Below are 23,777 nucleotides of genomic sequence, written 5' to 3' on the forward strand. Positions count from 1 at the left end.
CATGGTTATTGCTGTCTTCTACAACTCATGATGGGAAAGGGAGCATGAACTCTGCTTTTATAACATTCAGTAATACTGACGGAAAAAGAAGACTGTCACATTGACTTATGTTAATCACTATCTGGTTGGGTTGTGCCAGGTTTCATGTTGTGGTGAACTGAAGAACATGGGTGAGACATTTAACATTTCCAAAGCAATAAGGAAGGGCTCTTAGTGTGATGGTAGGAAAAGTCACTCCCTCAAAAATCAAAATAAAATGTTTGTATTTGTCTATGTACAGTGGCAAGAAATGTGAACCCTTTGGAATTGGTTGGACTTTCTCAAATTGTCTGTTGTGACTTAGATTAAGATCAGATCAAATTTTATGACCAAACACAGTCTGCTTCAGCTAATAACAACCAATATGTTTTCATGTCTTTATTGAACACACCTTGTAAACATTCACAGTGCAGGGTGGGAAAAGTATGTGAACCATGGGTTTTAATAACTGGTTGACCCTACTTTGGCAGCAATAACCTCAACCAAACGTTTTCTGTAGTTGTGGATCAGACCTGCACAACGGTCAGGAGGAATTTTGGACCATTCCTCTTTGCAAAACTGTTTCAGTTCAAAAATATTCTTGGGCTGTCTGGTGTGAATCGCTCTCTTGAGGTCATGCCACAGCATCTCAATCGGGTTGAAGTCAGTACTCTGACTGGGCCACTCCAGAAGAACGTATTTTCCATTCTGTTGATTTACTTCTGTGTTGTGAGTTGTTGTCCTGTTGCGTCACCCAACTTCTGTTGAGCTTCAATTGGTGGACAGATAGCCTTACATTCTCCTGCAAAATGTCTTGATAAACTTGGGAATTCATTTTTCCGTCCGAGAGCAAGCTGTCCTGTTCCTGAGGCAGCAAAGAAGCTCCAAACCATGATGTTCCCTTCACCATACTTTACAGTTGGGATGAGGTTTTGATGTTGGTGTGCTGTGCCTTTTTATTCTCCACACATGGTGTATTGTGTTCCTTCCAAACAACTTAACATAGTTTAATCTTTCCACAGAATATTTTGCCAGTAGCGCTGTGGAACATCCAGATGCTCTTTTGCGAACTTCAGACGTGCAGCAATGGTTTTTTTGGACAGCAGTGGCTTCTTCCATGGTGTCCTCCCATGAACACCATTCTCGTTAAGTGTTTTACATATCGCAGACTCATCAACAGAGATGTTGGCATGTTCCAGAAATTTCTTCAAGTCTTTAGCTGACACTAAGATTCTTCTTAACCTCACTGAGCATTCTGCGCTGTGCTTTTGCAGTCATCTTTGCAGATGACTGCAAAGATGAGTAGCAACAGTACTCTACTTTCTCCATTTATAGACAATTTGTCTTACCGTGGACTGATGAACATCAAGGCTTTTAGAGATACCTTTGTAACCCTTTCCAGCTTTATGCATGTCAACAATTCTTAATCTTGGGTCTTCTGAGACCCAGGCAATGCTTCTTGTGAATAGCAAACTCAAACTTTGTGTGTTTTTTATAGGGCAGGGCAGTTCTAACCAACATCTCTAATCTTGTCTCATTGATTGTACTCCAGGTTAGCTGACTCCTGACTCCAAATAGCTTTTAGAGAAGTCATTAGCCATGGGGTTTCACATACTTTTTCCAACCTACACTGTGTATGTTTAAATGATGTATTCAATATAGACAAGAAACATACAATTTGTGTGTTATTAGTTGAGGCAGACTGTGTTTGTTGTTGTGACATAGATGAAGATCAGATCTAATTTTACGACCAATTTATACAGAAATCCAATTAAAGAACAGCTACTACTTGGCTGTTAAAGGGCTCACATACTTTTTCTTGCCACTGTATGTCTCAAACATTATCATACACAATTTGATCATTTTCAACTGAAATGTCATCAGAGTGTTTGTTCAGGTATTTTAAATATAAATATATTATTTAGGCATACAGCCAAATAATCAGAAAAAAAAGTAATTTAATTTACTACATGCAGGCCCATCAAATAGCCGAGGGCATTTAGTAAAGGGAGGTCAAAGAGGCGGAAATGCTACACCGCGCGTGCCTACAGGTGCGCGTCACACAACAGGTGCGTTCGTGATGTCACAACCCTAGTGACTGGAGCTCGAGGGAGAAAGATTTTTCAACGCAAGTTTGCTTTTTATGTGCATTAAGTGTAGGTAACACCTCTTTAAAACGTTGTTTTATACTTTTGTTTTTATTATTTAACTTCGACTTGATTTACCTGGCCTTTTAGACGATTATAAACTAGTAGAGGTGGAGGAAAGGATAGAAAATGGGTAAAAACCAGAAGGAAGAGAACTCGGAGTCGTCGGAATATGGTGAGTTCATTTCACATCGCCCGTTACATTAGCTGGATTAGTATTTTTCTAACCTCACAGAATAGTGTCATATTCTGTGTCATATTTTTGTTCAATTATTTTTTGTTTGTTTATTTGTCACTAGCCTAGCCTATTTGCGTTTTTCCAGTTCCTTATGAGTGGTGACCCCTATTAGGCTTACCTCTCCAGAGGTGTGACATTTGGGTCTTTAGCCGATGTCCGCATATCTGAGTAACGTTAGCCTAATAACAATTTGTGACATTGTCGATTGCTTAATATTCAAGATGTACATATATACAGTATGTAGTTAGAGGCAAAGTTAATAATTGTTTTAGTGACATTCAAAATGCAAATATATTGATTTATTTTACAAAAATACTACATCAATCATATGTATTTGGTTATTTAATATTTTAAACGAAATATATTATTTATAAATAAATGCAGCAAAAAAATCACTTCGAATTTTACATTTCAATCTGTGATATAAAATCAATTTTCAGTAAACATTACAGGCTACATCACGTCAACTTTCAAACTCAGCTGAATACAACGGAAGGGCACTGATATTCTATGGCATGCCAATGCTTTCATGTAGGTTTTTGCATTAAATGGGGAAATATAGAGGAAGTTTGAATATTTATTGTATGAAAAATCTGTTTTGTTGTGAGGCATTCATTCTCTGTCAGTCTTCTGTGAGTTGTGTTCCTACAGAACCATGTTTTACATATGTCCATCTCTGGGTGTGCCTGTGTATAAAGGCTCACTGCCTTCTTGTGTCTTATTACCTGTCCACCTTACTCAAGGGGTTGTATCCCAAATTGCACCCTTTTCCCTTTATAGTGTACTGCTTTTGACCAGGACCCATAGGGCCATTTGGGACATAATCCAGTTGTTTGTACGAGATGAATGGACTCTATTGACAGTCTGGGAGTTTTGATACAGTACAGGGATGCTTGTGTAAACAAATTAAGTTTGTGTAGAGAGCAAGAGCAGAAGAGGAGACAGGAAAATACAAGTCATGGGTAAATGAACAGCAGGTAAACCAAAGTAAAGGCCAGGGCCCATATCCACAAAATGTCTCAGAGGCAAAATGTATCTTAGACCCTGGTATTCAAAAAGCCACTCCATGTAAATTCAGCTGCCTCTTGGATAAGTAAAGGTCCCAGTGTCCAGTCTGTCCATCCTGTTTGCTATGTTTGACACCCCTGCTTTAGACTGTGTGGTTAATACTGAAAAGCCTACAATAATGGCCTGCTAATCATTGACCAGTCATTAGTGTGAGGTGAGCCAGGCCTAAGAGCAAAGAACATTGGAGAACCAAGTTTGAAAGGAAATGATTCAACTACACAAAGACCACACTAGTTTGAACACTTCTGCTGCTTTTAGCAATGTAGTGGGGCAAAAAAGTATTTAGTCAGCCACCAATTGTGCAAGTTCTCCCACTTAAAAAGATGAGAGAGGCCTGTAATTTTCATCATAAGTACACTTCAACTATGACAGACAAAATTATTTAAAAAAATTCTCCAGAAAATCACATTGTAGGGATTTTTAATGAATTTATTTGCAAATTATGGTGGAAAATAAGTATTTGGTGAATAACAAAAGTTTATCTCAATACTTTTATATACCCTTTGTTGGCAATGACACAGGTCAAAATGTTTTCTGTAAGTCTTCACAAGGTTTTCACACACTGTTGCTGGTATTTTGGCCCATTCCTCCATGCAGATCTCCTCTAGAGCAGTGATGTTTTGGGGCTATCACTGGGCAACACGGAGTTTCAACTCCCTCCAAAGATTTTCTATGGGGTTGAGATCTGGAGACTGGCTAGGCCACTCCAGGACCTTGAAATGCTTCTTACGAAGCCACTCCTTCGTTGCCCGGGTGGTGTGTTTGGGATCATTGTCATGCTGAAAGACCCAGCCACATTTCATCTTCAATGCCCTTGCTGATGGAAGGAGGTTTTCACTCAAAATCTCACGATACATGGCCCCATTCATTCTTTCCTTTACACGGATCAGTCGTCCTGGTCCCTTTGCAGAAAAACAGCCCCAAAGCATGATGTTTCCACCCCCATGCTTACATTTACATTACATTTACATTTAAGTCATTTAGCAGACGCTCTTATCCAGAGCGACTTACAAATTGGTGCATTCACCTTATGATATCCAGTGGAACAACCACTTTACAATAGTGCATCTAAATCTTTTAAGGGGGGGGGTTAGAAGGATTACTTTATCCTATCCTAGGTATTCCTTAAAGAGGTGGGGTTTCAGGTGTCTCCGGAAGGTGGTGATTGACTCCGCTGTCCTGGCGTCGTGAGGGAGCTTGTTCCACCATTGGGGTGCCAGAGCAGCGAACAGTTTTGACTGGGCTGAGCGGGAACTGTGCTTCCTCAGAGCTAGGGGGGCCAGCAGGCCAGAGGTGGATGAACGCAGTGGGTGTAGGGCCTGATCAGAGCCTGAAGGTATGGAGGTGCCGTTCCCTTCACGGCTCCGTAGGCAATCACCATGGTCTTGTAGCGGATGCGAGCTTCAACTGGAAGCCAGTGGAGAGAGCGGAGGAGCGGGGTGATGTGAGAGAACTTGGGAAGGTTGAACACCAGACGGGCTGCGGCGTTCTGGATGAGTTGTAGGGGTTTAATGGCACAGGCAGGGAGCCCAGCCAACAGCGAGTTGCAGTAATCCAGACGGGAGATGACAAGTGCCTGGATTCACAGTAGGTATGGTGTTCTTTGGATGCAACTCAGCATTCTTTGTCCTCCAAACACGACGAGTTGAGTTTTTACCAAAAAGTTATATTTTGGTTTCATCTGACCATATGACATTCTCCCAATCCTCTTCTGGATCATCCAAATGCTCTCTAGCAAACTTCAGACGGGCCTGGACATGTACTGGCTTAAGCAGGGTGACACGTCTGGCACTGCAGGATTTGAGTCCCTGGCGGCGTAGTGTGTTACTGATGGTAGGCTTTGTTACTTTGGTCCCAGCTCTCTGCAGGTCATTCACTAGGTCTCCCTGTGTGCTTCTGGGATTTTTGCTCACCATTCTTGTGATCATTTTGACCCCACGGGGTGAGATCTTGCGTGGAGCCCCAGATCGAGGGAGATGATCAGTGGTCTTGTATGTCTTCCATTTCCTAATAATTGCTCCCACAGTTGATTTCTTCAAACCAAGCTGCTTACCTATTGCAGATTCAGTCTTCCCAGCCTGGTGCAGGTCTACAATTTTGTTTCTGGTGTCCTTTGACAGCTCTTTGGTCTTGGCCATAGTGGAGTTTGGAGTGTGACTGTTTGAGGTTGTGGACAGGTGTCTTTTTATACTGATAACAAGTTCAAACAGGTGCCATTAATACAGGTAATGAGTGGAGGACAGAGGAGCCTCTTAAAGAAGAAGTTACAGGTCTGTGAGAGCCAGAAATCTTGCTTGTTTGTAGGTGACCAAATACTTATTTTTCCACCATAATTTGCAAATAAATTCATTAAAAAATCCTACACTGTGATTTTCTGGATTTTATTTCTCATTTTGTCTGTCATAGTTGACGTGTACCTATGATGAAAATTACAGGCCTCTCATCTTTTTAAGTGGGAGATCTTGCACAATTGGTGGCTGACTAAATACTTTTTTGCCCCACTGTAGTTACAAATGCTGTCGCCAAGGTGCTGGACCTAGTCTGGTTTTTGTTCATGTGAGATACTGTTAGAACAACAACATGTCTCTGAGGTCACCTGTGTCATCTATTTTTTTAGAGGCGCCATCAGGTTATAATTATTTATTAGTAAGCTAATATTTATCTACATCTCCACAAAGTAGTGAACTGAGAGAAGGAATGGGTGATGGAAGATGAGGCTAGCTACTGTATATCCTTGTAGTGGGATACATATTTGATATGTATGCATATTATATAGACCTCACATGCGATCTAAGCAATTAGCCCATTAAATGAATTATCTGACTCCAAAAGATAATACAGCAATATGCCAGATCCTATGGTTAATCAAATATTATGTGTTTAGCTGATCAGGGTTATGAGATTTTTCCATATCAAAGGCAGATATTTAATTTCATTGTAAAATGAAGGAATTCACATAGAAGGCATAAAGCTTAATTTACAAGGAAATACTGACATTAAACAAGCATTATTTTATGCATATACAGTACAAGTCAAGTTTGGACACCTACTCATTCCTGGGTTTTTCTTTATTTTTACTATTTTCTACGTTGTAGTATAATAGTGAGACATCAAAACTAAACTCAGCAAAAAAGAAACGTCCTCGCACTGTCAACTGGGTTTATTTTCAGCAAACTTAACATGTGTAAATATTTGTATGAACATAACAAGATTCAACAACTGAGACATAAACTGAACAAGTTCCACAGACATGTGACTAACAGAAATGGAATAATGTGTCCCTGAACAAAGGGGGGGGGGTCAAAATCAAAAGTAACAGTCACTATCTGGTGTGTCAACCAGCTGCATTAAGTACTGCAGTGCATCTCCTCATGGACTACACCAGATTTGCCAGTTCTTGCTGTGAGATGTTACCCCACTCTTCCACCAAGGCACGTGCAAGTTCCCAGACATTTCTGGGGAAAATGGCCCTTGCCCTCACCCTCCGATCCAACAGGTCCCAGACGTGATTAATGGGATTGGGATCCCGGCTCTTCGCTGGCCATGGCAGAACACTGACATTCCTGTCTTGCAGGAAATCACGCACAGAATGAAGAGTATGGCTGGTGGCACTGTCATGCTGGAGGGTCATGTCAGGATGAGCCTGCAGGAAGGGTACCATGTGAGGGAGGAGGATGTCTTCCCTGTAACATACAGCGTTGAGATTGCCTGCAATGACAATAAGCTCAGTCCGATGATGCTGTGACACACCGCCCCAGACCATGGTGGACCCTCCACCTCCAAATCGATCCCGCTCCAGAGTACAGGCCTCGGTGTAATGCTCATTCCTTCGACGATAAACGCGAATCCGACATTCACCCCTGGTGAGACAAAACCGCGGCTCGTCACTGAAGAGCACTTTTTGCCAATCCTGTCTGGTCCAGCGACGGTAGTTTTGTGTCCATAGGCGATGTTGTTGCCGGTGATGTCTGGTGAGGACCTGCCTTACCACAGGCCTACAAGCCCTCAGTCCAGCCTCTCAGCATATTGTGGACAGTCTGAGCACTAATGGAGGGATTGTGCGTTCCTGGTGTAACTCGGGCAGTTGTTGTTGCCATCCTGTACCTGTCCCGCAGGTGTGATGTACGGATCCTGTGCAGGTGTTGTTACACGTGGTCTGCCACTGCGAGGACGATCAGCTGTCCGCCCTGTCTCACTGTAGCGCTGTCTTAGGCGTCTCACAGTATGGACATTAAAATGTATTGCCCTGGCCACATCTGCAGTCCTCATGCCTCCTTGCAGCATGCCTAAGGCACGTTCACACAAATGAGCAGGGACCCTGAGCATTTTTCTTTTGTTGTTTTTCAGAGTCCGTAGAAAGGCCTCTAGTGTCCTAAGTTTTCATAACTGTGACCTTAATTGCCTACCGTCTGTAAGCTGTTAGTGTCTAAACGATCGTTCCACAGGTGCATGTTCATTAGTTGTTCATGGCTCATTTGAACAAGCATGGCAAACAGTGTTTAAACCCTTTACAATGAAGATCTGTGAAGTTATTTGGATTTTTACGAATGATCTTTGCAAGACAGGGTCCTGAAAAAGGGACGTTTCTTTTTTTGCTGAGTTTATATTAGGGCTGTCCCCGACCCAAAAAAATCTTGGTCCACAAAGAGTCCTCAGTTATTTAGACCAATTCTACCTATAGGACGGGAGGAGCAAAATGGAGTCGTGGTCAGATTTGCCGAAGGGAGGGTCTTATACACATCGCGGAAGTTAGTGATCCAGTGTATTGCCCGCACAAGTGCTACAATCAATATATTTATTTCTTTTTATTTAACCTTTATTTAACTAGGCAAGTCTGACACAATATTGACATCCTCTGTGTTTTAATCAAATGAACTATATTCACTGAGCTTGTCTGAGGCTTTAAGCACATAGTTTGACTGAATAATTAAGACCCACAAATGACTAGAGGGAGTCACACCAGCAATTTATTTGACTGTGCTAGGCCAGGCTCAGACTTGCTGCGCATGTGTTAAAAACAAAAAAAGACAGCGAGTGTCTGACAAGCACCCGTGGTCTCTCTCTCCTCCCTGCTGCAGCGATCACCACAGAACATCAGTGTTTATCAAAGTGTTTGTCGCGCTGTCCATGTTGCTGAAGCTGCAACATAATTACATCAATTTCTGACTGGCTATTACCGAAATCCCTCATTTGTTTAGGAAGAAATTTCCCTTTTCCCTCAACCCTTGCTCTCTTTACGTGACACATGTATGCATCGCATGCATATACAGTTGAAGTCAGAAGTTTACATACACCTTAGCCAAATACATTTAAACTCAGTTTTTCACAATTCCTGACATTTAATCCTAGTAAAAATTCCTTGTCTTAGGTCAGTTAGAATCACCACTTTATTTTAATAATGTGATATGTCAGAATAATAATAGAGAAAATGATTTATTTCAGCTTTTATTTATTTTATCACATTCCCAGTGGGTCAGATGTTTACATGCACTCAATTAGTATTTGGTAGCGTTGCCTTTAAATTGTTTAATTTGGGTCAAATGTTTCGGGTAGCCTTCCACAAGCTTCCCACAATAAGTTGGGTGAAATTTGGCCCCTTCCTCCTGACAGAGCTAGTGTTACTGGGTCAGGTTTGTAGGCCTCCTTGCTTGCACACGCTTTTTCAGTCCTGCCCACAAATTTCCATGGAATTGAGGTCAGGGCTTTGTGATGGCCACTCCAATACCTTGACTTTGTTGTCCTTAAGCCATTTTGCCACAACTTTGGAAGTATGCTTGGGGTCATTGTCCATTTGGAAGACCCATTTGCGACCAAGCTTTAACTTCCTGACTAATGTCTTGAGATGTTGCTTCAATATATCCACATAATTTTCCTGCCTCATGATGCCATCTATTTTGTGAAGTGCACCAGTCCCTCCTGCAGCAAAGCATCCCCACAACATGATGCTGCCACCCCGTGCTTCACGGTTGGGATGGTGTTCTTCAGCTTGCAAGCCTCCCCCTTTTTCCTCCAAACATAACAATGGTCATTATGGCCAAACAGTTCAATTTGTTTCATCAGACCGGAGGACATTTCTACAAAAAGTACGATCTTTGTCCCCATGTGCAGTTGCAAACCGTAGTCTGGCTTTTTTATGGCGGTTTTGGAGCAGTGGCTGCTTCCTTGCTGAGCAGCCTTTCAGGTTCTGTCGATTTATAGGACTCGTTTTACTGTAGATATAGATTATTCTGTACCTGTTTCCTCCAGCATCTTCACAAGGTCCTTTGCTGTTGTTCTGGGATTGATTTGCACTTTTCTCACCAAAGTACGCTCATCTCTAGGAGACAGAACGTGTCTCCTTCCTAAGCGGTATGACAGCTGCGTGGTCCCATGGTGTTTATACTTGCGTACTATTGTTTATACAGATGAACGTGGTACCTTCAGGCGTTTGGAAATTGCTCCCAAGGATGAACCAGACTTATGGAGGTCTACCATTTTGTTTTCTGAGGTCTTGGCTGATTTTCTTTTGATTTTCTCATGATGTCAAGCAAAGAGACACTGAGTTTGAAGGTAGGCCTTGAAATACATCCACAGGTACACCTCCAATTGACTCAAATGATGTCAATTAGCCTATCAGAAGCTTCTAAAGCCATGACATCATTTTCTGGAATTTTCCAAGCTGTTTAAAGGCACAATCAACTTAGTATATGCCAACTTCTGACCCACTGGGATTGTGGTACAGTGAAATAATCTGTCTGTAAACAATTGTTGGAAAAATTACTTGTGTCATGCACAAAGTAGATGTCCTAACCGACTTGCCAAAACTATAGTTTGTTAACAAGAAATTTGTGGAGTGGTTGAAAAACGAGTTTTAATGTCTCCAACCTAAGTGTATGTAAACTTCCGACTTCAACTGTATAGCTTATGCACAGGAGTTTGTTACATTTATTGAATCAGTTATTGTTTTCTTGCGCAAAGTGCAAGCTACACATGTCAAACTCAAAACACAGGGGTGTCAATTCGCACGGGACTAGTATTATCAGAGGACCTTGGAGTTCACCAAAAAACAATAGGTTATTCTGGATGGAATTGTTACTCTCCTGCCATGTAAACATTACTGACATGGCAGATTCGGACGGGACAAAACTAGAATGGGCCCAGTAAGCAAAATTATGTTGAAAAGACATCTAAAATACTTATTTAAAAGGAAGTTGAAGTTCTATTTTTTTTTTAAATATTTTATTTTATTTAACTAGGCAAGTCAGTTGAGAACAAATTCTTATTTACAATGACGGCCTACCATGGCCAAACCCTAACCCAGACGACGCTGGGCCAATTGTGCCCCACCCTATGGGACTCCGAATCACGGCCGGTTGTGATACAGCCTGGAATCGAACCAGGGTCTGTAGTGACACCTCTAGCACTGAGATGCAGTGCCTTAGACCGATGCACCACTCGGACGCAGTGGTCCAAAGCATAAATAAAGGTTCCGAATGAAAGGTGAAAATGTATTTTCCGTATATTTAAAATATATTTTCCAGATTTTGAAATCAGGTTCATTTTCGGTTCTGAATGGAAGTTGAAAATACTTTTTTTCCTGATGTTAAAAATTCAGATTTGGTTCTGATTGAAAGTTGAAAAGAAGTCATTTAAAGACATCTATGTTAGGACCAATCAAGGCTACTCTAGAATGGACAAAATCTGAACCAAACAAAGATATCTATGAGTGGTTCAGATTTGCACCAAAAAAACACATCCAAAAAGTGTCGGCGTTGTTCCATGCTTATAGAGGTGTAGCCTACAAGTGTTGCCTGAAATTGAATTTTATGAATGCCCATCTAAAATGAAATCAAAGCACAAATTCTGAGCACGCACCTTTGTGGGGCCCCAGTGTTGAGGATCAGCGAAGTGGAGATGTGGTTCACGCTTTCAGTTTTGCGCGAATGCCGCCATCTATTCACGGTTTCTGGTTAGGGTAGGTTTTAATAGTCACAGTGGGTACAACATCTCCAATGCGCTTCCTTGTAAACTCACTCACCGAATCAGCGTATAAATAAATATTATTCTCTGAGGCTGCCTGGGACATTTCCCAGTCTGCGTGATCAAAACAGTTTTGAAGCGTGGATTCCGATTGGTCAGACCAGCGTTGAATAGTTCTCGTCACTGGTACATCCTGTTTGAGTTTCTACCTATAGGACAGGAGGAGAAAAATGGAGTCCTGGTCAGATTTGCCGAAGAGAGGGAGGGGGAGGGCCTTGTATGCATTGCGGAAGTTAGAGTAGCAGTGATCCAGTGTATTGCCCGCACGAGTGCTACAATCAATATGCTGATAGAATTTAGGTAGCCTTGTTCTCAAATTTGCTTTGTTAAAATCCCTAGCGACAATAAATGCAGCCTCAGGATATATGGTTTCCAGTTTACATAGAGTCCAGTGAAGTTTCTTGAGGGCCGTCATGGTATCGGCTTGAGGGGGGATATACATGGCTGTGACAATAACTGACGAGAATTCTCTTGGGAGATAATATGGTCGGCATTTGATTGTGAGGAATTCTAGATCAGGTGAACAAAAGTACTTGAGTTTCTGTATGTTACGATCACACCATGAGTCTATAATCATGAAGCATACACCCCCGCCCTTCTTCTTCCCAGAGTAATGTTTATTTCTGTAGGCACGACGCAAAGAATCCAGGTGGCTGTACCAACTCTGACAGCATATCCCGAGAGAGCCATGTTTCCGTGAAACAGAGTATGTTACAATCCCTGATGTCTCTCTGGAAAGCAATCCTTGCCCTAGTTTCGTCTACCTTGTTTTCTAGAGACTGGACATTGACGAGTAATATACTTGGACGTGGTGGGTAGTGTGCACGCCTCCAAAGTCTGACCAGGAGGCCGCTCCGTCTACCTCTTCTGTGGCGACGTTGTTTTGGGTCAGCCTCTAGGATCAGATCAAATGCCCTGGGTGGTGGTGCGAACAAAGGATCTGCTTCGGGAAAGTTGTATTCCTGGTCGTAATGTTGATAAGTTGACGTCGCTCTGATATCTAATAGTTCTTCCCCGCTGTATGTAATAACACTTAAGATTTTCTGGGCTAACAATGTAAGAAATAATACATAAAAAAACGAAATACTGGAAGCGAGGCGACCCTCTCTGTCGGCGCCATCTTACCGAACGGTAGGCTTATGTGGTAAGCCTACCGTTCGTAAAACACAAAAAAATTACATCCGGACAGGACCAAAAAAAGACGTCCAAAAGAAGTCTGCTCGTACTTACAGTTAATGTCACAGCCATGTATATCCCCCCTCAAGCCGATACCATGTTAGCCCACAATGGAATTTTATGAATGCCCATCCATGTGGTAGGCCCACCGTTTGTAAAACAGGCTATTGCATTGGCTTTATTAGTCCTGATTCCAATGACTAATCAATTTGGCTATTTAAGCCTTGAATATCAGCTATCCAACTTTATCAGGAGTTATCGCGAGCCTATTTGCAATGTGTTTAAACAGCAGGAAATGCTGAAGTATTTTATTTTTCACTATGATCAGCTTGTCAAAAATGTACAGATACAAATGTGAAACCACTGATTATGACAATGGGGTGAAACTCCTGGACAGCAGTTGTGATTGTCCATTCCGTAATGTCCATTTTACTTTGACCTGTCCTGTTTTTAGGATATGTTGCTTTGCTAACATGACGGCAAATTTTTTTATTTGATTGAGCGCCATTTAGGTTAGGCTATTTGATCGGAGAAACCTGCATGATGTAAAAATCTATCATACATTTTATCTCCAGCCTGTAGTCTTCAGAAAAGTCTACATACTCTACCGTATCCTATATCTGCTACATGATTTATGTACATTTTTTGACTGAACGTTGGTGGAGCAGTGCAGAGATGCATCTCTCCAACAGCACCCTGGAGAGGCGCGTTGGGAATGGACAAGCAAAATATTTTGTGGGCCTGCCTTTGACAAAGTGGGAAATGCTTATCAAAGGCCAGCATCAGCCCCAATATGCCACTGATTGAAATAAATTGTAATTGTTTTTGAGCAGAATTATGTGAGGATTTATGTGTTGTTGGAAGTGCGTCTTGGTCAGTTTAGCTCAGAAAATGCCGCCCTGGTCAATCTGCCGCTATAGGCGGCTGCCTAATGAGCTGGCAGGCTGTTCCTATAGCATATCATAATCACATCAATAACTTGGTTATAACAAACTCAACACCGTAACAGCAAAATAGATGCAGAGGACGTGACAAACTTGAAACGGGGCAATGTTTACACATTGCTCAGGAGGTAAAGGGAAAGTCAGATGTGTGAAATAAATGTGACTAGTTGTGGAAAATACTGGAGATCAAGAAAAAGGTAAGGAGCAAGCACTGCATGCATATTATGTGTGCCAAACAGTTGCTATATAGATTAAAATAGAATGTTCCAATGGTCAGAGAAAATGTTATTTTGTGTTTCTTCCATTTGTGAATAATCGCACCAACTCACCTTCTCACCAAGCTGCTTGGCGATGGTCTTATAGCCCATTCCAGCCTTGTGTAGGTCTACAATCTTGTCCCTGACACCCTTAGAGAGCTCTTTGGATCTTGGCCATGGTGGAGAGTTTGGAATCTGATTTATTGCTTCTGTGGACAGGTGTCTTTTATACAGGTAACAAACTGAGATTAGGAGCACTCCCTTTAAGAGTGTGCTCCTAATCTCAGCTCGTTACCTGTATAAAAGACACCTGGGAGCCAGAAATCTTTCTGAGAGGGGGTCAAATACTTATTTCCTTCATTAAAATGCTAATCATTTTATGACATGCGTTTTTCTGGATTTTTTTGTTGTTATTCTGTCTCTCACTGTTCAAATAAACCTACCATTAAAATTATAGACTGATAATTTCCTTGTCAGTGGGCAAATGTACAAAATCAGCAGGGGATCAAATACTTTTTTCCCTCACTGTATGTGTACATTTATTTTTCAATGCTCGCACACACACAACGTGTCCGGTTTGGGCATGGTGTTAGGCATACAGCTCGATGGTGGTTATGCAAGGCTGCTATACTAAGCCTACTAATGTTGTTGTTGTTGTTGTTCACCACAATTTGGAACAGTGTAAACACTAAATAAATAATAATAAATCTGGTTGTTATAATGAACAAAAGTGTAAAGCCTTTATTACAGCAAAGCAAAAATTAAATTCAGCCGGATTTGTTGAAATCGTTTACTTGACATGTTGTGTGAGGCTTGGTGCTCACGAAATCAGTTGGCTATTAAACAAACCCTCAAACAGGCAACAGAAGCAGGATCTGTCTTATTTCTGTAGCTGTATTGATGATTTATAAAGCCAGGCACATTTAACAGTTAGGCTATTGATTATAGACCTAATTAAGTACGGGTTTCCTCACTTTTCTTAGACAATAAGGCAAGGGCTGTTTTCTCATCTCATTCTGCTGCTTCCTCCACACATTGTTCTCAACACCAATATGCTAGTTAACTTTGCTATTATGCACATAGCAACATGGTCTAGGAAAAGGCGCCAATTCAACAGCACACTGATTTGTTTCAGAACCATGGACCGCGACCGCTATCCAACGCGGGAGAAAACACATTTGTTATAAAATATATAATTTTTGTTATTGTTGCACCATTGTTTACAATGTTGCACCATTGTCTAACCATATATAATTTCAGTAGCACATGTCTTAATCTGATGGACTGTGCCATCCCCACGGCCTCCACAATGGATCAGTCCACTCAGCGCAAATCAGACAGGTGTCTTGTACACTATGAGATATATATATTTTTTGCAACTGCTCGACTAAATAAATCTCGGTCAACCAACAGCTTATTGACCCAGTCAACTGAATGGGGTTAGCCCTAATATGTATGCATATTTTATATGCCTCGCATGTGATAAGATTAAGCAATTAGCCCATCAAATGAATTATCTGACTCCATAAAATAATACAGCAATATGCCAGAGACTACGGTTAAACCACGTGCAATCGAGTATTATGCCTTTAGCTGACTGAGATCAAGGAATGGTCATGAGAATTGTCTATATTAAAGGCAGATATTTAATTGCATTGTAAAATGAATGAACCCAGAGCTGTGACAATGAGGGTTGGTGAGATCAACACAGAGAATGTTGAATTCCTAAGACGACACAGAGGAATCCTTGCAAACAGTTGATAAGAGTCACTTCGGGGGCTGGGCCGCCCTACATCCTTTCCTCAAGCCTCCATTTCTGCATTAGAAGAGGGTGGGGTGCGTGTAGGCCTACCTTAAATCTCACAGTAAAACATCATCACTTAATTGGTTGACTTATGCTGGCCTTGACAGCCCAATGCACTGTTTCCTCATAGGCACTGGTATGCGCGCACGTGCACACACACACGCACATACATGCACACAACTAACTAACTATGCGGTCTAATATACCCTCCCAAAAAATAATCACAACGCCACATCATAACCCATACATCAGTATCTCTAATTGGACTAGAGTCCGTCCAATATGTTTTTTTGGGGGTCCGACACTGATTCCGTTTCTTGGGGGGGACACAACTTACTTTTGGTCATATAGTGTTTATCGGTATGTGGACACCTGCCAGAATCATGGGCATTAATATGGAGTTGGTCCTCCCTTTGCTGCTATAACAGCCTTCACTCTTCTGGGAAGGCTTTTCACTAGATGTTGGAACATTGCTGCGGGGATTTGCTTCCATTCAGCCACGAGCATTAGTGAAGTTGGGCGATTAGGCCTGGCTCGCAGTCGGCGTTCCAATTCATCCCAAAGGTGTTTGATGGGGTTGAGGTCAGGGCTCTGTGTAGGCCAGTCAAGTTCTTCCACACCAATCTCGACAAACCATTTCTGTATGGACCTCGCTTTGTGCGCTGGGGCATTGTCATGCTGAGACAGGAAAATGTTTGGAAGTTGGAAGCACAGAATCATCTAGAATGTCATTGTATGCTGTAGCATTAAGATTTCCTGTCACTCGAACGAAGGGGCCTATCCCGAACCATGAATAACAGCCCCAGCGCTATGTATTGGGGCAGGTAGCGTTCTCCTGGCATCCGCCAAACCCAGATTTGTCCGTCAGACTTCCAAATGGGGAAGCGTGATTCATCACTCCAGAGAACACGCTTCCACTGCTTCAGAGTTCGATGGTGGCGAGCTTTACACCACTCCAGCCGACGATTGGCATTGTGCATGATCTTAGGGTTGTGTGCGGCTGCTCGGCCATGGAAACCCATTTCATGAAGCTCCTGACGAACAGTTATTGTGCTGACGTTGCTTCCAGAGGTAGTTTGGAACTCGGTAGTGAGTGTTGCAACCGAGGACAGCCGATTTCGCGCTATGCGCTTCAGCACTAGGCGGCCCTGTTCTGTGAGCTTGTGTGGACTACCACTTAGCGGCTGAGCCATTGTTGCTCCTAGACGTTTCCACATGGCAATTACAGCACTTACATTTGACCAGGGCAGCTCTAGCAGGGCAGACATTTTACAACCTGACTTGTTGGAAAGATGGCATCCTATGACGGTGCCACGTAGAAAGTCACTGAGCTCTTCAGAAAGGCTATTCTACTGCCAATGTTTGTCTATGGAGATTGCATGGCGGTGTGCTCAATTTTCATACACCTGTCAGCAACGGGTGTGGCTTAAATAGCTGAATCCACTAATGTGAAAGGGTGTCCACATACACTATATATACAAAAGTATCTGCCAATATACTGTTTTACAGAGGGGAAATTAAAGTGTAATTTTTCCACAGAGTTCTCATAAATTGTCATCCCAAAGAGCAACTGTCCAAGAAATATGCTTCAGATGTTGATTTCTTACATTGTGACAATAATGCCATCATGAAAATGCCCGCAAATGTTCAGATAAGCATGAGATTCCCTTTTTTCATCCTATTTATTGAATATTGGTTCTGTGGAATTATCTGCCGATACTGAGTATAATGGTGAAAGGCCAATATCTGACTATAATATTAGTGAACCGATATACCTGTCAGGCTCTAAATTGGACCCCAAAAAATGTATCCTTCTTTTACGTCACCACTATCCAAAGTCAAGCCAAATGAATTGAAATCACCTACAGACACACGCATTGTTTGAGCCTTTAGTACTAGTAAAAATGCCCTTACGTCTGAGGTTCAAGTTTTGTAGGCTCCAGACATTTCTATTCTTTATGTGATCAGACGGTGGTAAAAAGCAGGGAGTATAAACACGACATCAGGAAAGGGTCACTGCCAGTCAGTTTCCAGGTTGTGATTTGCCCTAAACAGACAGCCTTATATTCTACTGTAATCTGATATTCATTTACAGCCGGCAATGAGGCAGAGGAACAGGTTTCTTTGTTTGGGGGCAAGCAAATCGAGTTTCTCTGACTTTCACTCCGTGTACAAGGCTTAGCTGAAAATGCAGTGGATGCTATATTGAATATTCTATTAGATGTTTATGGTTATGTGTATTCTGTCAGTTGGAAGCCAACTGCATGCCTCAGTCTAAATCTTTCATACAGTAGGCCTTGTACTTAGTAGCCGCAAAACAAACAGTATGATTGTCAATATCCTATACCTTTTATTGTATACTCACTACAAAGCTTCAGTTTTCACTAATCTCTGGGAAGTTGTTACTAAAACATTGAGCTCCCATAAAACAGGATTAGTAGGTATATAGGATGTAAAGGTTTCGTCCGATAATAGTTGATAGAGAATTTATTAAAAGTAAATTAAGCATGATTCATTTATTTGATATTTAGGGATTTTTAGATTTTACCGCAGTGTGAGACATTGTAGGCCATGGACCTAATGAACAGGCCTACATTGTAATGCAAATTCACTAACTCTAAGCCATAGATGCTGACTTCATTGTTGACATGAGTGCTTTGCTTGCTTCCAATCAGTGAAGAGTGTAATGTCCAACTAGACTTGGCCTGATACTTTATCCTATAGTAGCCTAATTGAAATGAAGAAAAAAAACGGCATGCTCAACTGCATATTCCATGGACAGAAGTGCAAGATTCAACAGGTGCTGTATCTTTAATTTGTCATTTTATGAAGGCATTTTATTCTGGGATTTTGATTGGTTTATTGTGAGGAGCCCATGAGACCAAGCAAAACATCTCTTAGAAATGTTTGGCTTGCTAAGTAGAATATAAACCAAACAAAGCTAATTGCTTACTGTGATAAGGGGAATGTTGTCAATTTTTTGAGTAGGGCTTTGACGATATCAGTATCGTAATAATAATTTTTCCATTGCAAAAATGAAAACATGAACATAAATACCTGCTGAATGTGCAATATTGTGTGCTATAGCTTGGAAAATAAATATTTTAAAATAAAACATTTAACTAGGCAAGTCAGTTAAGAACAAATTCTTATTTACAATGACGGCCTACCCCGGCCAAACCATAACCCGGACGACGCTGGGCCAATTGTGCACCGCCCTATGGGACTCCCAATCGCGGCCGGTTGTGATACAGCCTGGATTCGAACCAGGGTCTGTAGTGACGCCTCTAGCACTGAGATGCAGTGCTTTAGACCGCTGCGCCACTCGGGAGCCCTATAAATAAATGTGACTCTGGATGACAACGTAATGATCTTTGTTACCAACATTAGGGCTGTTTCGTGTTTTAGTTCCTTGCCACGATACTAACGTGCAAAGCAATACTGGTTTTGTCCCGGCCCTAGTTGTTTCAGTGGAAAATGTCTGATGGAATATTTTTGGGAGATCCCTTTCAAAAGTCACTGCTCTGCTTTGAGCCTAGTCCCTCCATCTTTGAATTCAAATTCAATTCAAATCTCCCTTATCACATACTGCCCCTTCTTTTTAGTTTAAGGCTACCTTACTTTTCAGGGTGCGTAAACTGTCAAATTTGCCATAAACACATTGACTTACGCAATGTAGAGATTAAAAGAGAGGAATGATGAAAGATGCATATCTTAATAGTTCTCTTTCACCATATCTTGCTCTCTATTTTTCTCCATTGGCCAACTCTTAAGAGTTGCCCTAGTGTTCCAGAAAGTGACTCTTAGCAATGTAATTCCCGTAACCCAATCATCATCATCAACCCAGTCATCACCACCAAAACTCTCCAGTGTATGTACAGATTGTTTGACCTATAAAGATGTGTCAAGGTCTTATTGTTTTTGCTACATTTCCTCCTTCTCAAGCTGAAGACTGTTGCTCATCAACTCAATGAGTTGCATACTAACAAAGGCCACTCTCGCTGCATAGCAAACCCCCCCCCCCAACAAACCCTCAAACTCACAGGCACGTAATTCTCTCCATAGACTCTTACGCACAGTGGAGCTCTTTTGAATATCAATGCAAATTGCCATTACCGAGAGATGTTTTCCCTATGTATTCGATCTGTGTAATGTGTAAACAATGAACTAACATCACACACTGCTATCAGGTGTTTGTGTTAAGTCATTGTAAATACCTTCAGAAAAGATATTTCAATTCTGTTATTGACCCATTATCTCACTGCCTTTTCTTTTCAGGGGAACCTGCTCAGTATGACCCCACCTTCAATGGACCCATTCATAAAAGGTAGCCTTTTCCACTAAGTATCTCTTTCAATTCAATTTAATTTAAGGGGCTTTATTGGCATGGGAAACATATGTTTACATTGCCAAAGCAAGTGAAATAAATCAAATCAAATTTTATTAGTCACAAATGCACTTACGAGCCCCTAACCAACAATGCAGTTTAAAAAAATATGGATAAGAAATAAAATTAACAAGTAATTAAAGAGTAGCAGTAAAATAACAATAGCGAGACTATATACAGGGGGGTACCGGTACAGATTCAATGTGCGGGGGGCACCGGTTAGTTGAGGAAATATGTACATGTAGGTAGAGTTATTGAAGGGAGATGATAACAACAGAGAGTAGTAGTGGTGTAAAAGGGGGGGGGTCTGTCAATGCAAATTGTCTGGGTAGCCATTTGATTAGGTGTTCAGGAGTCTTATGGCTTGGGGGGTAGAAGCTATTTAAAAGCCTCTTGGACCTAGATTTGGCGCTCTGGTACCGCTTTCTGTATGGTAGCAGAGAGAACTGTCTATGACTTGGGTGGCTGGAGTCTTTGACAATTTGTAGGGCCTTCCTCTCACACCGCCTGGTATAGCGGTCCTGGATGGCAGGAAGCTTGGCCCCAGTGATGTACTGGGCTGTTCACACTACGCTCTGTAGTGCCTTGCGGTCGGAGGCCGAGCAGTTGTCATACCAGGCAGTGATGCAACCAATCAGGATGCTCTCGATGGTGCAGCTGTAGAACCTTTTGAGGATCTGAGGATCCATGCCAAATCTTTTCAGTCACTTGAGGGGGAATAGGTTTTGTCGTGCCCTCTTCACAACTGTCTTGGTGTGCATGGACCATGTTAGTTTGTTGGTGATGTGGACACCAGGGAACTTGAAGCTCTCAACCTGCTCCACTACAGCCCCGTCGATGAGAATGGGGGTGTGCTCGGTCCTCTTTTTCCTGTAGTCCACAATCATCTCCTTTGTCTTCATGACGTTGAGGGAGAGGTTTTTGTCCTGGCACCACATGGCCAGGTCTCTGCCCTCCTCCCTACAGGCTGTCTCATTGTTGTCGGTGATCAGGCCTACCGTTGGTGTCATTGGAAAACTTAATGATGGTGTTGGAGCTGTGCCTGGCCGTGCAGTCCTGAGTGAACAGGGAGTACAGGAGGAGACTGAGCACGCACCCCTGAGGGGCCCCTGTGTTGAGGATCAGCGTGTTGGATGTGTTGTTACCTACCCTTACCACCTGGGGCGGCCTGTCAGGAAGTCCAGGATCCAGCTGCAGAGGGAGGTGTTTAATCTCAGGGTCCTTAGCTTATTGATGAGCTTTGAGGGCACTATTTACAATGGTGTTTGTTCTTCATTGGTTGCCCTTTTCTTGTGGCAACAGGTCACAAATCTTGTTGCTGTGATTGCACACTGTGGTGTTTCACCCAATAGATATGGGAGTTTATCAAAATTGGATTTGTTTTCGAATTCTTTGTGTGTCTGTGTAATCTGAGGGAAATATGTGACTCTAATATGGTCATACATTTGGCAGGAGGTCAGGAAGTGCAGCTCAGTTTCCACCTAATTGTGTGGGCAGTAAGCATATAGCCTGTCTTCTCTTGAGAGCCAGGTCTGCCTTCGGCTGCCATTCTCAATAGCAAGGCTATGCTCACCGAGTCTATACATAGTCAAAGATTTCCTTAATTTTGGGTCAGTCACAGTGGTCAGGTATTCTGCCACTGTGTACTCTCTGTTCAGGGCCAAATGGTATTCTAGTTTGCTCTGTTTTTTTGTAAAATCTTTCCAATGTGTCAAATAATTATCTTTTTGTTTTCTCATGATTTGGTTGGGTCTAATTCTGTTGCTGTCCTTGTGTTGTTGCTGGCACTGTGGGGTATTTTTGTGTTTGTGAACAAAGCCCCAGGACCAGCTTGCTCAGGGGTTCTTCACCAGGTTAATTTCTCTGTAGGTGATGGCTTTGTTATGGAATGTTTGGAAATCGCTTCCTTTTAGGTGGTTGTAGAATTTAACGGCGCTTTTCTGGATTTTGATCGTTAGCGGGTGATCGGCCTAATTCTTCTCTGAATGCATTATTTGCTGTTTTATGTTGTACACAGAGGATATTTTTGCAGAATTCTGCATGCAGTCTCAATTTGGTGTTTGTCCCATTTTGTGAATTCTTGGTTGGTGATCGGACCCCAGACCTCAACCATAATGCGCAATGGGTTCTATAACTTATTCAAGTATTTTTAGCAAGATTGGTATATCGAATTTTATGTTCCTTTTGATGGCATAGAAGGCACTTCTTGCCTTGTCTCTCAGATTGTTCACAGCTTTGTGGAAGTTACCTGTGGCGCTGATGTTTAGGCCGAGCTATGTATCGTTTTTTGTGTGCTCTAGGGCAACGGTGTCTAGATGGAATTTGTATTCACGGTCCTGGCAACTGGACCTTTTTTGGAACACCATTATTTTTTATCTTACTGAGATTTACTGTCAGGACCCAGGTCTGACAGAATCTGTGCAGAAGATCTAGGTGCTGCTGTAGGCCCTCCTTGGTTGGGGACAGAAGCACCAGATCATCAGCAAACAGTAGACACCAGATTCTAGTAAGGTGAGGCCAGGTGCTGCACTGTTCTAGTGCCCTCGCCAATTCGTTGATATGTTGTTGGGCTTAAGCTGAATCCCTGTCTCACCCCCCGGCCATGTGGAAAGAAATGTGTTTTTGCCAATTTTAACCGCACACTTGTTGTTTGTGTACATGACTTTTATATTGTTGTATGTTTTTCACCCAACACCACTTTCCATCAATTTGTATAGCAGACCCTCATGCCAAATTGAAATAAACAAAGCATGAGACTTTGCCTTTGTTTTGGTTTGTTTGTTTGTCAAGTAGGGTGTGCAGGGTGACTACGTGGTCTGTCGTACGGTAATTTGGTAAAAAGCCAATTTGACATTTGCTCAGTACATTGTTTTCGCTGAGGAAATGTATGAGTCTGCTGTTAATGATAATGCAGAGGATTTTCCCAAGGTTGCTGTTGATGCATATCCCACGGTAGTTATTGGGGTCAAATTTGTCTCCACTTTTGTGGATTGGGGTGATCAGTCCTTGGTTCCAAATATTGGAGGAGATGCCAGAGCTGAGGATGATGTTAAATAGTTTAAGTATAGCCCATTGGAATTTGTAGTCTGTATATTCTATCATTTAATCTATGATGCCATCAACCCCACAGGCCTTTTTGGGTTGGAGGGTTTGTATTTTGTCCTGTAGTTCATTCAATGTCATTGAAGAATCCAGTGGGTTCTGGTAGTCTTTAATAGTTGATTCTAAGATTTGTATTTGATCATGTATATGTTTTTGCTGTTTGTTCTTTGTTATAGATACAAAATGATCGGAGAAGTGGTTTATCCATACATCTCAGTTTTGGATAGATAACTTTGTTGTTTGTTTAGAGGTTTCCAATTTTCCCAGAAGTGGTTCAATTCTATGGATTCTTCAATTACATTGAGCTGATTTCTGACGTGCTGTTCCTTCTTTTTCCGTAGTGTATTTCTGTATTGTTTTAGTGATTCACCATAGTGAAGGCGTAGGCTCAGGTTTTCTTGGTCTGTATGTTTTTGGTTGGATAGGTTTCTCAATTTCTTTCTTAGGTTTTATATTCTTCGTCAAACCATTTGTTATTGTTTTTCATTTTCTTAGGTTGTCTACTTGACATTTTTAGATTTGATAGAGAAGCTGAGAGGTCAAAACCTGTTTAGGTTTTCTACTGCCAAATGAATACCTTCACTATTACAGTGAAACATTTTGTCTAGGAAATTGTC

The 23,777-nt window shown here is 41.8% G+C and overlaps 1 protein-coding gene across 1 annotated transcript in view; it reads left to right on the top strand.

Annotated features, from left to right (window-relative positions):
• Positions 1 to 2,061: 2,061 nt before the first annotated feature.
• LOC106588512 (choline transporter-like protein 4) overlaps positions 2,062 to 23,777 on the top strand; it is a 43,809-nt gene continuing 22,093 nt past the window's right edge. Inside the window, exons 1-2 of the mRNA XM_045709587.1 lie at positions 2,062 to 2,340; positions 19,950 to 19,998. Of these exons, the coding sequence (XP_045565543.1) occupies positions 2,295 to 2,340; positions 19,950 to 19,998 (95 nt within the window). The 5' untranslated portion in view covers positions 2,062 to 2,294. The remainder of the gene's footprint in view (positions 2,341 to 19,949; positions 19,999 to 23,777) is intronic.

The sequence above is a fragment of the Salmo salar genome, chromosome ssa27 (genome assembly GCF_905237065.1).
Source record: "Salmo salar chromosome ssa27, Ssal_v3.1, whole genome shotgun sequence".
Lineage (NCBI taxonomy): Eukaryota > Metazoa > Chordata > Actinopteri > Salmoniformes > Salmonidae > Salmo > Salmo salar.